The sequence below is a fragment of the Erythrolamprus reginae genome, chromosome 4 (genome assembly GCF_031021105.1).
Source record: "Erythrolamprus reginae isolate rEryReg1 chromosome 4, rEryReg1.hap1, whole genome shotgun sequence".
Classification (NCBI taxonomy): domain Eukaryota; kingdom Metazoa; phylum Chordata; class Lepidosauria; order Squamata; family Dipsadidae; genus Erythrolamprus; species Erythrolamprus reginae.
Genome location: NC_091953.1, coordinates 102,459,035 through 102,474,521, shown reverse-complemented (window position 1 = coordinate 102,474,521; position 15,487 = coordinate 102,459,035). Strand labels below are relative to the sequence as shown.

Genomic DNA, 15,487 nt, shown 5'->3' with positions numbered 1-15,487 from the left:
GATGGGCTGCAAGAATGGTGGAAGGTCTTAAGCATAAAACGTATCAGGAAAGACTTAATGAACTCAATCTGTATAGTCTGGAGGACAGAAGGAAAAGGGGGGACATGATCAAAACATTTAAATATGTTAAAGGGTTAAATAAGGTTCAGGAGGGAAGTGTTTTTAATAGGAAAGTGAACCCAAGAACAAGGGGACACAATCTGAAGTTAGTTGGGGGAAAGATCAAAAGCAACGTGAGAAAATATTATTTCACTGAAAGAGTAGTAGATCCTTGGAACAAACTTCCAGCCGACGTGGTTGATAAATCCACAGTAACTGAATTTAAACATGCCTGGGATAAACATATATCCATTGTAAGATAAAAGGGCAGACTAGATGGACCATGAGGTCTTTTTCTGCCGTCAGTCTTCTATGTTTCTACCGTATCTAAACCAGATACTGCAAATTTAAGTATGTATTCCCTCTGCCACAAAATAATCCTTTCTGTAGGATGGAAAACCTGACTATTCCCAAGCTAGAATTCTTTCCCTGAAGGTATCTTCAATAGAGAGTTTTTCAAAATTCCTCTCCCCCTTTCTCTGTAAGTATCAGGGGTGGATTGCTATTGATTTGGTTTGCCTGATAGGGCAAACTGATATCGTTGGGAGGCTCCACCCACCCACCCATCATTAGAAATGCTCGAAGGTTCTGTGCATGTGCAGAAGCGTTGCAAGCACATGCCCGCACGTCCCCATTCCAGAACCCGTAGCAAAAATAAGTGAAACCCACCAATAAGTATCTCCATATCAACTATCCTTAAGATACCTATCTCCATGGGATGGATGTAAATGATAAGGCAATTGACCACTATTAAAGTTGGTTGTGGTTGTTGAACTTTGGTGATACAGCTTAGGTATGCTGGGGCAGTACCTGTCCTTAGGTTTGCCCACCCCAGTTGTAGGACATTCTGGATTTTACAATTCTCTACAGCAGGATGCTTTAATTATTGTTCACACTATAGAAATTAAAATATTATTGAAGTTTATGATTTCACCTCTTACTTGATATTGGATAGGTATGTTATTTAATACCGTGTTTCCCCGAAAGTAAGACAGTGTCTTACTTTCTTTTTACCCCCAAAAGCCCCACTACGTCTTACTTTCGAGGTATGTCTTACATTGGAAAAAAATTGAAAGGGTCGCGTTCCCGAAGGCATCTCCCCAGAGTCCAGAAGGGCAGCCGCGGGACAGGAGCCTCGTGAGCCCTTTTCCAAGTTCAACCTCAGGGCTCCAAGCGGCGTGCACGCGTGAGGCCACAGACGCGTGTCGGGGAAGCGTGTGTCTGGAGGGGAGGAGCCGCTCCGCAGTTGGGCAGCCCCACCTGCCTGCCGGAAAGGAGGCGGGCGAAGGAGGGCGCAGCTCCGGCCGCTCGCCTCGGAGCTGGTCGGCCTCGCTGGCCGCTTGCAGCCGAGCCTCGGCAGGACTCGGTTGCTGGGACGAGTGCCTTCGCTGCAAGCCGCCGCCCGCTCGGCTCGCTTCGGACCAGCGCCATCCTTCGCTTTGCCAAGCCGGGGAAGAGGCGGTGGCGCCGCGGCGAGGCGAAGGCGAGGGGCACGTGGGGAGCTTGGAAGCGACGTCATCGGGCTCCCCCCCAGCAATACCCCCGTGTTTCCCCGAAAGTAAGACATATGTCTTACTTTCGGGGTACGGCTTATATTAGCCGACCCCCCTGAAACCCCCGATACGTCTTACAATTGGGGGTGTCTTACTATCGGGGAAACAGGGTATTAAACTTCACTGTTGTAATACTCAAAATAGTTTATTAGTGAAAATATATATTGTACTTCGGAATTCAATTTTTTAAAAACAAAAACTGCAATCTACATTTTTTTACTAATAGGTAAATCCCTTTGAGTTCGAAGTGCTTATTTTAGATAAATTATTATGAGCATTAAGTACCATTGAAGAATTTTATTTCTGAGTACTGAAGATTGCAATATTCTTTTGGGTCGTCAGTGGAAATAACCAATGATTGTCACTATATTGTTGCTTCATTAACACAATACATGTTCATAATTGAAATATGATCAGTTTTTATTTCATGTAAAATTTAAAAATAAGTGAGCTGAAGAGAGAAGGGAAGTGTGTCTTGCATCCTTAATACTTTTCATTATTTTAAACAAAGTTCAAAATGTTTAGTATATGCCACTTCCTAGAGTATAAGGTGTATATTTTCTAATAAAATAATGGATAAATATTTTGATTAATGTTTTAAATATACAGCACAATTAAGGCACAGGGAAATAAAATACCAAAGGAGCCAAGAAAAAAATCCTTACAAAATTCAAGTAATTGAACTCTGATGACACAGAAATATGTTGGCATCTCACACTTTTGGCTTCAGGTTTAACAGAATCTGAAAGTATTCACTGCAGTACTCAAATAGTTATCATTATCAGAAACTTTCTGAATAAATCATTTCTGCATTTGTGATAGCTTGAGCTAAGGTTTGATTACAATTCATCCAATTTGACTACTTTTTAAAAAAAAAGAATCTCAGTAATTTTTGTTGACCCAGTAGAAATCAACAAGATGTCCTGATAAAATATAAACTTACTAAATATTGAGAATGTTTGCTATTACCATTTACCTACAATAGCAATATACTGGAAAACCATTGTTTTATAAGTTCATAAGGTAAGATTTAACAAGAACTCAGTTCTGGATTATTTGTCAAGAGAATTTGCTTTCCTAATCTGTTGGGCTGGTTGAGAATTTTGGAAATTAAAAGCTCAGCACATTTGGAAAATTCTACGTAAGAGGGGCTGTGCTAGATTATGTTCATTTGAGATCAGCATAAGTTGCCCGGTAGAGTGATCTCTATTGCAATTTAAAGGCTATATTTTAATCTTCCACTTCAGACTGATTTACGTATCTAAAACTTTATATAAACATAGAATACATAATTTAAAGGGTACATAAAGCATTGCATAACACGTTAAAGATTTTATGGCAAGGTATATATTTTTGTATTAAGCTAGTCATGCAGGAGGATTTTTTTTAAAGAGCATAGATTTCATAGACAACATGAAAATAAAGGGGAATATAAATCTCGTTTCCTTAATTTTGCATAGCAAGATGAAATATCTCATTTCCTTCCTAGGGTTTCAGCCAATTTCTTCAGTCTCTTCTTGAGCTCCAGTGGAAACTTCTCATAGCACTTCTTACAGACAGGTTTCATATCAAATTCCACAAATTTATTTCTGGAAAAAAAATGTTGAAAATTAACCTTCACCATACAAATTAATGTTCACAATTCACCGTCAGTTAACTTATTTTCTCTTATATGTAAACAAATTCAGTTTAAATCAGAAGAAGCAGAACGTTATATAATCTCAGGCAGTGATGGCGAACCTTTTTTCCCTCGGATGCCAAAAGAGCATGTGCATGCACTATTGCAGATGTGCAAGTGCCCACACCCATAATTCAATGCATGGAAAGGGCGAAAACTGTTTCCTCTGTGCCCCAGAGGCCCTCTGGAGGCCAGAAATGACCTGTTTCCCTACTTCTGGTGGGCCCAGTAGCCTCATGTTTTGCCCTCCCCAGGCTCCAAAGACTTCCTCCACCCCCTGAAGGGTCTCTGGAAGCCAAAAATGCTCTCCCAGAGCCTCTGTGTGAGCCAAAAATCAGCTGACTGGCACACACACAAGTACATTGGAGCTGAGATTGATAAAGGCTCGCATGCCAGTAGATATGGCTCCGCGCGCCACCTGTGGCACCCGTGCTATAGGTTCGCCATCACTGATCTAAGGCTTCATTAGCATTAGAAAATCCATTCCAATAAATCTCTCTATTCTATTAAAACTTAAGAATATTCTTGAATATTCCCCCCCAGAAAACCACCCTACCTCAGTATAAATACCATATTTCATTTTTGGCATGATTCTCTTCATCACCATGTCTTCCAACATATTATACAGAAAAATAAACTTTTCTACAACTCTTTGTCAGTGTTATAACTTTTGCCACCTTGATGTTTAGGAACCAGGAAAAATCCCGAAAAACAGTGACTGCTTCAGCCAACTGCTAAGGGTGGAAGATAAACATTTCAGGCACCTGATTAAAACTTCCAACTGTTTGGAACAGCTGCTAACAGGAAGAGCACATCAAAGAACTTTAGATCAATGAAATCAACTGCCAAAAGCAAACTCTAGTGCTTGGTCATCCTTGACAGCTGATAAAAGCAGCTGGAAGAACTAAACTGTTCAGTCAATTTATGCAAGTTGTTGAAAATTCTCCAAGTGTAGCAAAAGTCCGTTGATGAGAAAGGTGTGACAAGTGCACTGAAGTTTTGAAGACATCTGTGCCATGAATGAAAACAGCATTGCTCACAGGCTCTATCCATTTATAATCATGCTTATCATGTTGTGTGTTTATGGTAATAGGAAGGGGGCAGGCTTTCATTAAGACTTACATTATTTTGATCAGGCGTGTCAAACCCATGTTGACACATTGTCATCACGAGATGTATCACAACTTTCCCCCTCCGCTAAAACAGGAGTGGGCTTGGCCAGCGCACGATGCATCTGGCCCACGAGTTTGACACCCCTGATTTTGATGAATAAATTGGATCCTGGGCATACAACTGCAACTTTGAGAAAAGATTGATATTTAAAAGGCTAATAGTTTCCCATTTCTATTCTGTTCATTTCTATTTTTCCTTTGAGTGCTTTCATACTTAATTTTTGAGTGGGGGCTTCTCAATATAATCTTGATCAGGAGTGTAACTATGTATAATATTTGAAAGTGGTTATTTTTTAAAATGATTTTAAAACCGCCTTACTGTGCAGCTATGTGTGAAATAGAGAGCTACAAGCTTCAGATAATGCGCGGCCGGTGACTCATTCCCGGGCCGGATTTGCGGCAGGGCCAGGGAGACACGGCTCCCGGCGTAGCCGCCATTTGGAAGGCCGGGATCTCGCGAGATTTTGCGAGATCCCGGCCATTTTGGGTCATCGGCCCAGTCCGATGACATCATCGGGGGGGGCGGAGCCTGCCAGCCCTATAAAAGAGGCTGCGCAGGCTTGGGGCCTCCTTTTCGCCCCGACAACGAGTTGGTTTCCACGGTAAAAGGCTATTTTTCACACTTAGAGCACATGATATAAATGCTTTCTCAAATAACTTTTTTTGCCAAATCTCTCTCATGTTAGAAGATTGAATTGATTACCTTTTTAAAAACACATGTTTAGTTAATACGTTACACATTTTCTCAACAGATTTGTTCTGAATGTTTGTGATTGATGAATTTCAACCAATAGTTTCTTGAACTACAAGGTAAATGATGCTTTAGGGATCTATCAAAAGATTTCATGTAGCCAATTTTATCTTTTCCTCCTTAACGAATGTGAAAAAAATAGGCTGGATGCAGCGGAAATGACAGGACTATCACAAATTAAAAGTTTTACACACACAGTTCTCCAGTGAATGATACAAAGCAAAAACACAAAGTTATCTGGAAGAATCTGTTTTCTATATAAATCTCTACATGAATTATAAAGTCTCGCCCTTGGAGAGGGGCGGCATACAAATCCAATTAAAATAAATAAATAAATAAAATAAATAAATTATAATATGCTTAGCAGAAAGAGTACAACGCTCTCTACATGGGGCTACCTCTGAAAAGTGTTCAGAAACTTCAGATCGTGCAGAATGCGGCCGCGAGAGCTATTGTGGGCTACCTAGGTTCGCCCACGTTTCTCCAACTCTCCGTGGCTTGCACTGGCTGCCGATCAGTTTCCGGTCACAATTCAAAGTGTTGGTAATGACCTATTAAGCCCTACATGGCATCGGACCAGAATACCTCCGAGACCATCTTCTGCCGCACGAATCCCAGCGGCCGATAAGGTCCCACAGAGTTGGCCTTCTCCGGGTCCCACCCTCCTTGTCTTTCATAAATTGCTATACCGCCAGGCATGGGGGAATTGAAACATTTCCCCCAGTCTTATATACCTTTATGTATGGTATGCTTGCGTTCTATGGTTTTATATAATGGGCTTTTAGATATTTCTTCTTTTAAATATTAGATTTGTTTACTGTATACTGTTTATTATTGTTGTGAGCTGCCCTGAGTCTTCGGAGAGGGGCGGCATACAAATCAAATAAATTATTATTATTATTATTATTATTATTATTATTATTATTATCCTACACCTGCAGAAAAGCATTTCTCCATCAAGGACAATTCTTGAGCCAAACAAATGAGGCGGGGGAGGAAAAGACAAGTTTGATCACAGGGAACAGGACCTATCAGTCTAGACCTGGGGCTGAATGTGTTGAAATTCCAACACCCAAATATTTTGAAAACACCACTTTGCATACCAGAATAAAAGAAGTGTAAAGAAAACATCGTTCACAAACTAACCAAAGAAAGGAGCATAGCTGGTGAAAGGTAGAAAGGAAAGCTTTACAGACAGACAGGTTTTTTCTTTTTATGTTTATCCTTGTCCTTGGCTTCACGCTCCCGCTTGGCAAGCCTCCGTTTGAACTCTTCTGGCATTTTTTCATAACAGTGTCTGCAGACAGGTTTGAGATCGATTTCAACAAATTTGTCCCTTTCAGGTTGAGCAAAGGAGGAATGGAGGAGAGAACAAGAAAGAATCAAGATACAAGTAAAGTAGAAAGAATTCTGCAGAAAAATAGAAATGAAAAGAAAGTAGTGAATATTCTCATAGGAAAAGATGTCCTAGTTATTTTCCATGGACTGTACAGTATTATTATTACAAAATACTTTTTTTTAATCACAGCAAGCTTAAATAAAATAAGTGCATTCCTCCATGGAGTACACTTCTAAGATTTTAAGGGTAGCTCTTGTAGAGAGAGGCCTCAACTCATGACCATTCATTTAGGGGCAGTTCAAAGCTAGGGCAGAACTAAAAGAAGCAACTTATGACCAGTCCTTGCACATAAAACTATTGCAGTATCTCCACAATCACACGATCACAGTTTAAGCACCTGGCAACTGGTACGTAGTTAGATCAGGCTCCAAAAACCAACAAAGACGCAGAGTTAAATTCAAAGAAGTTTCCTTTATTGTTCCTCATCCATAAAATCGTGTCAACTCAACACATCATTAAATACATACTCTGAGACCTTCTACAGAGCTATATAGATTCTTTTTTATTCCAACCAAATGGAAGCTAGATTTGCTTAACATTTGCCCATGTGATAACCATGATCTTAAAAATCAGACACAAGTCAAAGGACAACTGTTTTACTTTGCAATGGAAGTTCCAGGCCCAACTGTGGTCTTCTATCAAGGATCCACCTGTGTTTCTAAGGACAGGAGACATGCTCCAAATGCACTACAGATATTTCTAGAGGAGAGGGGTGGTGGTGGAATACACTGAATCTCTTGTGTTAAAAACCTGAGCAACTCATTAAATTTACAGTTGCTGTGTCCTGAACTGCTCTGTGCTGTTGAACTTCTTTGACTCCCATCCAGCTGCAGAGCCAATAGAAATTTATAGTAATAACCTTTCTACTTATTCTATTCCACAAAAATGTAAAGCCAACAATATTAAAAGCTCCTAAACAAAGTAAGCACCGATGAAAGATGACAGCATTAAAGAACATAACCTAGCTTCTGTCTTGTTTGGACAAGGCTCAGGTGTGCTTCATCTCTGCTTCAAGACTTGCTGCAACAATCACAAATATTTTCTAAGGGAGGCCTCAATTTACAAGTGACGTCATCAATTCTGGGATTATTTACCCTAAAGGATATACTTACTTCAGTGTTAACTTGGTGTTACAAGTAGAACATGCAAAGCAGTTTACACACCATGCTTTATTCAAGGCAGAGACAACTGCAAAAGAGCAAAGAAAAGACAAGATGAATAAACAAAATCGATTATATTATCATACATTAACAGCCTATACCATGGAACTAATTTTAATAAATACAAGTACAAGATTGTCCAAATCATCACATGTAGTCTAACTTTACATATTTCCATAGGCAAAATTTAATATTGATCCTGTGATGTGGTAGTGGGACATTTGTACAGCATGTCAGCACCAACACAACCATACTAAGCCCTTACATCAGGACACATTACATCTTGATATTGTGAATCAATAGCTGTAAGTCATCTTGAACGGCCAGGAGGAAGGGATTACAAAGCTAGCAGTTCAAAATTCTGGGAGAGCACTAGTTTGTCTATTTCTGTCCTAAATGCTCCAATTCCAGGCTAAATTCAGCAACTGGTATCACAGGACAGCTGAAAGAGCTGGGACGGATGTCTGTTGCAGGCAGTATTGCCTGGAGCCCAGACATGTTAAGAAGCGTATTTTTCAGATTTAAACTTAATACACAACACACAACTTAGCACACAACAGATTTAAACTTAATATTAACCGCTCCAAACTTGACTGTAAAAAATATGACTTCAGTAACCGAGTTGTCGAAGCGTGGAACTAATTACCGGACTCCATAGTGTCATCCCCAAACCCCCAACACTTTACCCTTAGATTATCTACGGTTGACTATCCAGATTCCTAAGAGGTCAGTAAGGGGCGAGTACAAGTGCACTAGAGTGCCTTCCGTCCCCTGTCCTATTGCTCTCCTATATCTCCTATACCTTTCTTCTATTCCTATGTCTCTTCTTCTATTCTTTCATTGATATGTTCTATTACTATATCTTCTTTTCTATTCTTTCTTAGATATATTTTACTATGAGTATCTCCTCTATAACCTTCATCATGTATTTTACTATGTGTATATAGATATATACCCACTAAAACCCTCATTGTGTATTGGACAAAATAAATAAATAAAAATAAATAAATAAGATGCACTGGTGTATAAGATGCACCAAGATTTGGAAGAGGTAAGTAAGAAAAAATTTTTTCTGGAGACCTCCCAAACCCTCTATGCAACTGTTTTTGCTGGGGACGGGGCTTTGGAGGCCAAAAATGGCTGTATTTGATGTATAAGATACACCAACATTTCTACCCTCTTTTAGGGGCAGTGAGAAGTGCGTCTTATACTGCAAAAAATACAGTAGTTGTTTCTTCTGCTGTTGCCATCTAGTGTTAAATAGAGGGATTAAACCTGGCTTCCCTTACTTTATCTTGCAACTACCGTGTTTCCCCGATAGTAAGACACCCCCGATTGTAAGACGTATCGGGGGTTTCAGGGGGGTCGGCTAATATAAGCCGTACCCCGAAAGTAAGACATATGTCTTACTTTCGGGGAAACATGGGGGTATTGCGGGAGGGGGAGCCCGATGACATCGGGAAGACCCAGGGAAGGTTTCTTCGGCTGCCCAGCAGCTGATCTGCTTGGCAGCGCGGCAGCAGCCCTGGCGGTGGTTCCCTCGGCAGCGCGGTGGCAGGGAGAGGCTTGGGGCCGCCGAGCAGGTTGGAGAGTTCGGCGGCAAGGCACAAAGGATTTCCCTCGGCGCGGGTCGGTTGCTGGGACGAGCGCCTTCGCTGCAAGCCGCTGCCCGCTCGGCTCGCTTCGGACCAGCGCCGTCCTTCGCCTCGCCGCGGCGTCACCGCCTCTTCCCCGGCTTGGCAAAGCGAAGGCCGGCGCTGGTCCGAAGCGAGCCGAGCGGGCGGCCGGAGTTGTGCCCGCCTTCGCTGCGTAAGGGAGATTCTCCTGGGCGCGCAACTCCCTCGCCAGCGCCGCGAACTGCTCCGCCGCTTCGGCCAGGGCCGCCGCCTCGCCCACCGGGTGGCCCAAGCTGGCGGTGGCGCGCTGCGCCCAGAGCTTGGGCCACCCGGCGGGCGAGGTGGCGGCCCTGGCCGAAGCAGCGGAGCAGATCGCGGTGCTGGCGAGGGAGCTGCGCGCCCAGGAGAGTCTCCCTTACGCAGTGCGCCACCGCCAGCTGGCACCAGGCTGTGTAAGGGAGATTCTCCTGGGCGTGCAGCTCCCTCGCCAGCGCCGCGAACTGCTCCGCCGCTTCGGCCAGGGCTGCTGCCTCGCCCGTCGGGTGGCCCAAGCTGGCGGTGGCGCGCTGCGCCCAGAGCTTGGGCCACCCGGAGGGCGAGGTGGCAGCCCTGGCCGAAGCGGCGGAGCAGATCGTGGCGCTGGCGAGGGAGCTGCGCGCCCAGGAGAGTCTCCCTTACGCAGTGCGCCACCGCCAGCTGGCACCAGGCTGCGTAAGGGAGATTCTCCTGGGCGCGCAGCTCCCTCGCCAGCGCCGCGAACTGCTCCGCCGCTTCGGCCAGGGCCGCTGCCTCGCCCGTCGGGTGGCCCAAGCTGGCGGTGGCGCGCTGCGCCCAGAGCTTGGGCCACCCGGCAGGCGAGGCGGCGGCCCTGGCCGAAGCGGCGGAGCAGTTCGTGGCGCTGGCGAGGGAGCTGTGTGCCCAGGAGAGTCTCCCTTACGCAGCGCGCCACCGCCAGCTGGCACCAGCTGCGTAAGGGAGACTCTCCTGGGCGCGCAGCTCCCTCACCAGCGCCGCGAACTGCTCCGCCGCTTCGGCCAGGGCTGCCGCCTCGCCCGCCGGGTGGCCCAAGCTCTAGGCGCAGCGCACCACCACCAGCTGGCACCAGGCTGTGTAAGGGAGACTCCTGGGCGCGCAGCTCCCTCGCCAGCGCCACGAACTGCTCCGACGCTTTGGCCAGGGCCGCCGCCTCGCCCGCCGGGTGGCCCAAGCTCTGGGTGCAGCGGAGCTTAGACGACACCAGCCGGTAGCGCGTCAGGAAGTCGCTGCCGGCTCCGGCGCCCGAAGAGGCCTCGCCCGGGCCGAAGCCCGAAGACGAGCCGGCCCCGGTGCCCGGGACAATATAGGACATACCCCGAAAGTAAGACATAGTGGGGCTTTTGGGGATAAAAAGAAAGTAAGACACTGTCTTACTTTCGGGGAAACACGGTATCTAGTCTTTCCCAATTGTTCAGCAACATATTGGTTTAAACATATAAATTTGAACAAAGCCTGAAGACTTGCCTTTTTATTCTACATTTGTTATCAGCCAAAAACAAGCATGCAGAATTTTTTCCCAAGTCTTGTTGTCTTTGCTGAGTTTGTCTAAGTTTAAGTTAAATAAATAAATAAATAAATAAATAAATAAATAAATTCAATAGGGGAGCCAGATTCATTTAACACTCATGCCACTCATGTAACAACTGCAGTGATTTGCTTAACCATCGTAGCAAGAAAGGTTATAAAACGGGGCAAAAGTCACTTAACAAATGTGTGATTTTGGGCTCATTTGTGGTCGTAAGTTGATGGCTACCTGTACATATCCATGGATACTCACCATCTCCTTCAATCACCCGGTTACAGTGGAAACACACATCACCAAAGAGCTGTGGAAATGGAAAATATAAATCCGAGTCAGAATTGGAATCAGAACTAAAATTAGTAATGAAACATATTAAAAACATGTTGTGGCGAAGGCAGTAGAGAAAGTCTTTGAATGGCAGCAAGTTAAAGGAAACAGCTTATCTGGAAAGCTGTATCCATTGAATTTGAGGCTGGGGCATAGTAGGGAGACAGCCATGATTGCTGTCAAGGATCTTTGGTGGAGCTGCAACAGGGTTGGTGCATTCATCCCAGTGCTCCTTGATCTCTTACTTTTGACACTGTCAGTGATGGTATCTGGTAGTGGGTTCTAAACCCTGTCACTATCGGCTAGCCCGTGAGCATGCGCAACACATGCACAGAAGCGTTCCCGGGCCGGTTGGTGGAGCCTCCTAATGCCATCGTTATCAGTTCACAGAACCAGGCTGAACTGGAAGCCACCCACTGCTGATGGTATCCTTCTAGATTGGCTTGGGAGATGGGAGCAAGCGGCACTGTATTGCAGTAATAATATTTTAGTTGATCAGGAAGGGAGGGGTTTCTTTTTGTTTCTTGCTTTTTTATTTTGAAGATTGTTTGCATGTACAGTGATACCTTGTCTTACAAACTAAATTGGTTCCGGGACGATGTTCTTAAGGTGAAAAATTTGTAAGACGAAACAATGTTTCCCATAAGAATCAATGGAAAAGCGATTAATGCGTGCAAGCCCAAAATCCACCCCTTTTGACAGCCGAAGCACCCGTTTTTGTGCTGCAGGGATTTCCCTGAGGCTCCCCTCCATGGGAAACCCCACCTCGGGATTTCTGTGTTTTTGTGATGCTGAAGGGGAATCCAAGCAGGGGAATCCCAGCAGGGGAATCCCAGCATCGCAAAAACAGGTGCTTCGCTGGCAACAGAAGTCCGGAGGTGGGGTTTCCTAGCGAGGGGAGCAGCATGGCAAAAACACCGAAGTCCTCGAAACCTCACCTCCGGACCTCTGTGTTTTCGCGATGCTGTGATTTCACTGAGGCTCCCCTCGCTGGGAAACCCCACCTCCGGACTTCTGTTGCCAGCGAAGTGCCCGTTTTTGTGATGCTGGGATTCCCCTGCTGGGATTCCCCTGCAGCATCACAAAAACACAGAAGTCCAGAGATGGGGTTTCTCATGGAAGTCTGGAGGCGGGGCATCCCAGTGGCGGTGGTGGGTTGGTAAGGTAAAAATAGTTTGTAAGAAGAGGCAAAAAAATCTTAAACCCCGGGTTTGTATCTTGAAAAGTTTGTATGACGCATTTGTAAGATGAAGTATCACTGTACTTATTTATTATTAAATCCTGAGGGCTTTTTTTGTTTGTTTGTTGTGGTATGCCACTAGAGTACTTAGGGATTGGGACACATTTTGTATTCTATAAAAAGTAATAATGAATAAAGCTGAGACTCCAATCATCACTTGGTAGAGAATTCTGACTATGCCCCGACTCAATTGGGAACAATATAAAGTTTACAACTGAATAATTAAAAAACCTAGGGGCATCACAGAGATCTCGGATTGGCCTGTTATTCTTGATTTTAAAATATTGGTTAAATTAGAAATATTTTTTCTGCCCTAAAAGTAATTTCAGCTTTTCTTTCCTCCAACCCTATGACATTCTTCTGTTTAGAAAAGGAGCAGGGCAAAGAGCTAAAGGTCAACATTCTGCTTCTGAGATTATGGGAACATTCTGTTGTTTTTTTTCTAAGAGAAAAAGAAGAAATGTTACGCAGCTGAATTTTGAGAATCAGGGAGTGGCAGTGCTAAGAAACAGGAAGGGTTTGCATGAGTCAGTGAAGCATGTGCAGAAAAGTGAAAGTAAAATAACTAGATTGAGATGATCTTGAGTGATATGAGGATCGGATGAGAAAAAAAAAGTTGGAGGAAGATTTAGATTAAGAAGAGAGGAAATTATCAGTTCAAAAGGCTAATTTTGGATTTACAGTTTTCCCTCGATTTTCGCGGGGGATGCATTCCGAGAACGCCCGCGAAAGTCGAATTTCCGCGAAGTAGAGATGCGGACGTAAATACACTATTTTTGGCTATGAACAGTATCACAAACCTTCCCTTAACACTTTAAAACCCTAAATTGCAATTTCCCATTCCCTTAGCAACCATTTAAATTATTAAAGGCGGATTAAAGTTTGGTGATGACATATGACATCATCGGGTGGGAAAAACCATATTATAGGGCAGTGATGGCAAACCTATGGCACAAGTGCCACAGGTGGCACGTGGAGCCATATCTGCTGGCATGCGAACTGTTGTGCTAGCTTGACTCCAATGTATAAGTATGTGCCAGCCAACTAATTTTTGGCTCTCACAGAGGCTCTGGGAGGGCGTTTTCGGCTCCCAGAGAGCCTCTGAGGGATGAGGGAGGGCATTTGTATCCTCCTCCAGCTCCAAGGAAGCCTTTGAAACCTGGGGAGGTCAAAGCACGAACCTATTGGGCCCACCAGAAGTTGGGAAATAGGCCATTTCTGACCTACAGAGGGTCTCCAGGGCATGGGGGAAGTTGTTTTCTCCCTCTCCAGGTATTGAATTATGGGTGTCAGCACTCACGCCTGTGCGATAGCACATGTACACACTATTATGGCACCCAAGGGAAAAAAGGTTCACCATCACTGTTATAGGGGAAAAAACACAAAGTATTTTTTAATTAATATTTTTGGTATAGACTTTTCGCAAAGTTTGAACCCGCGAAAATCAAGGGAACACTGTACAGTGTTCCCTCGCGTTTCACGGGGGATACGTTCTGAGACCGCCCGCAAAAGTTGAATTTCCACAAAGTAGAGATGCGGAAGTAAATACACTATTTTTGGCTATGAACAGTACCACAAGCCTTCCCTTAACACTTTAAACCCCTAAATTGCAATTTTCCATTCCCTTAGCAACCATTCAAATTATTACTCACCATGTTTATTTATTAAACTTTATTTTAAAAAATATTTATTAAAGGCGGATGAAAGTTTGGCGTGGGAAAAACCGTGGTATAGGGAAAAAACTCGAAAAGTATTTTTTAATTAATATTTTTGAAAAACCGTGGTATAGACTTTCCGCAAAGTTTGAACCCGCGAAAATCGAGGGAACACTGTACTCCAATTCTCCCATCTATTCAATATACTGAACAAGCTACTTATCATTTAGCCTGATCAGTCTTTTTTCCATAAAACGCTCTTCAAGCAAAATACTTTTTATTTAGAAAGGGTTCGTTTATTTGGAGTCCGTAAATTAAGTGTAGACTGTTGCAGAAGATGAGGTCAAGACAATTGTTAAGTCTAGTGTTGTCAGTAACTAGTTGAACTAGTCCTAGGCGAGTAATGGCATTGTAAAGGGTTGAATGTATGGGTTCAGTGGAACATTCGTTTAGGGTCCGGTTTATATGTGGAAGGTTTAAGTCTCCAAGAAATATAAGAGGATGTGGGTGGGAGCTTGCCCACTAAATGATTTAAAACATTATTTTGGGATTCATTTTATCTTGCCACCCACATTTTTTGGGGAACCTTGGTTTAGCCCACAGTGTTTATCAATCTTGACAATTTTAAGATGGGTTGACTTCAGTTCCTAGAATTAACTAGCCTGCAAGTGCTGGCTGAGGAATTCTGGGAGTTGTAGTCCACTCATCTTAAAGTTGTTAAGGTTGTTTATCACAGTGTTTCCCAACTTTGGCAACTTGAAGATATTTGGGAGTTCTGGGAGTTGAAGTCCAAATATTTTCAAGTTGCCAAGGTTGGGAAACACTGGTTTATCATATCACATATTTTACTATTCTTTCTAAATAATTACAAGAAAAGCTATTGAATGCCTACTTCTACACCATATGAATTCGAATACTGGCATTCAACACGTGCTAACTTGTTCAGATTCAAACCAGGTTATAATTATTGCAAGTGTATTGAGCTTGAAAAGGATGAGTTCAAAACACTAGATTTATTCTTGAAGCAGAATGTTCTACAACAGGGGTGTCAAACTGGTGGCCTGCGGGCCAGATGCATCATGCACAAGCCACGCCCACCCCAGCTCTACAAAGGCAAAAACAACAATGCATCAGGTGATGCGATTAAGTTTGACATCTGTTCTAGAGTGATCATAAAGAGATCCTTCTAACTCTTTTAAAGCAGAAAATGGAGTGTTTTGAGCAAGCAAACGAACAAAACATAAAACTTGCTTTATTCTCACAAAAAATAAGATGGAAA

General features: G+C 43.6%; 1 protein-coding gene across 5 annotated transcripts in view; it reads right to left on the bottom strand.

Annotated features, from left to right (window-relative positions):
* Positions 1–2,054: 2,054 nt before the first annotated feature.
* The window catches only part of LIMS1 (LIM zinc finger domain containing 1), a 118,214-nt gene continuing 104,781 nt past the window's right edge, over positions 2,055–15,487 (bottom strand). For 4 of the 5 annotated variants that reach the window (XM_070751084.1, XM_070751082.1, XM_070751081.1 and 1 more), the window contains exons 8-10: positions 11,242–11,290; positions 7,765–7,840; positions 2,055–3,241 (exon numbers count right to left, since the gene is read on the bottom strand). In XM_070751084.1, the coding sequence (XP_070607185.1) occupies positions 3,127–3,241; positions 7,765–7,840; positions 11,242–11,290 (240 nt within the window). In that variant the 3' untranslated portion in view covers positions 2,055–3,126. Of the gene's footprint in view, positions 3,242–6,389; positions 6,590–7,764; positions 7,841–11,241; positions 11,291–15,487 lie in introns of those variants that run through there. The other variant, XM_070751085.1, reaches the window with a different exon arrangement.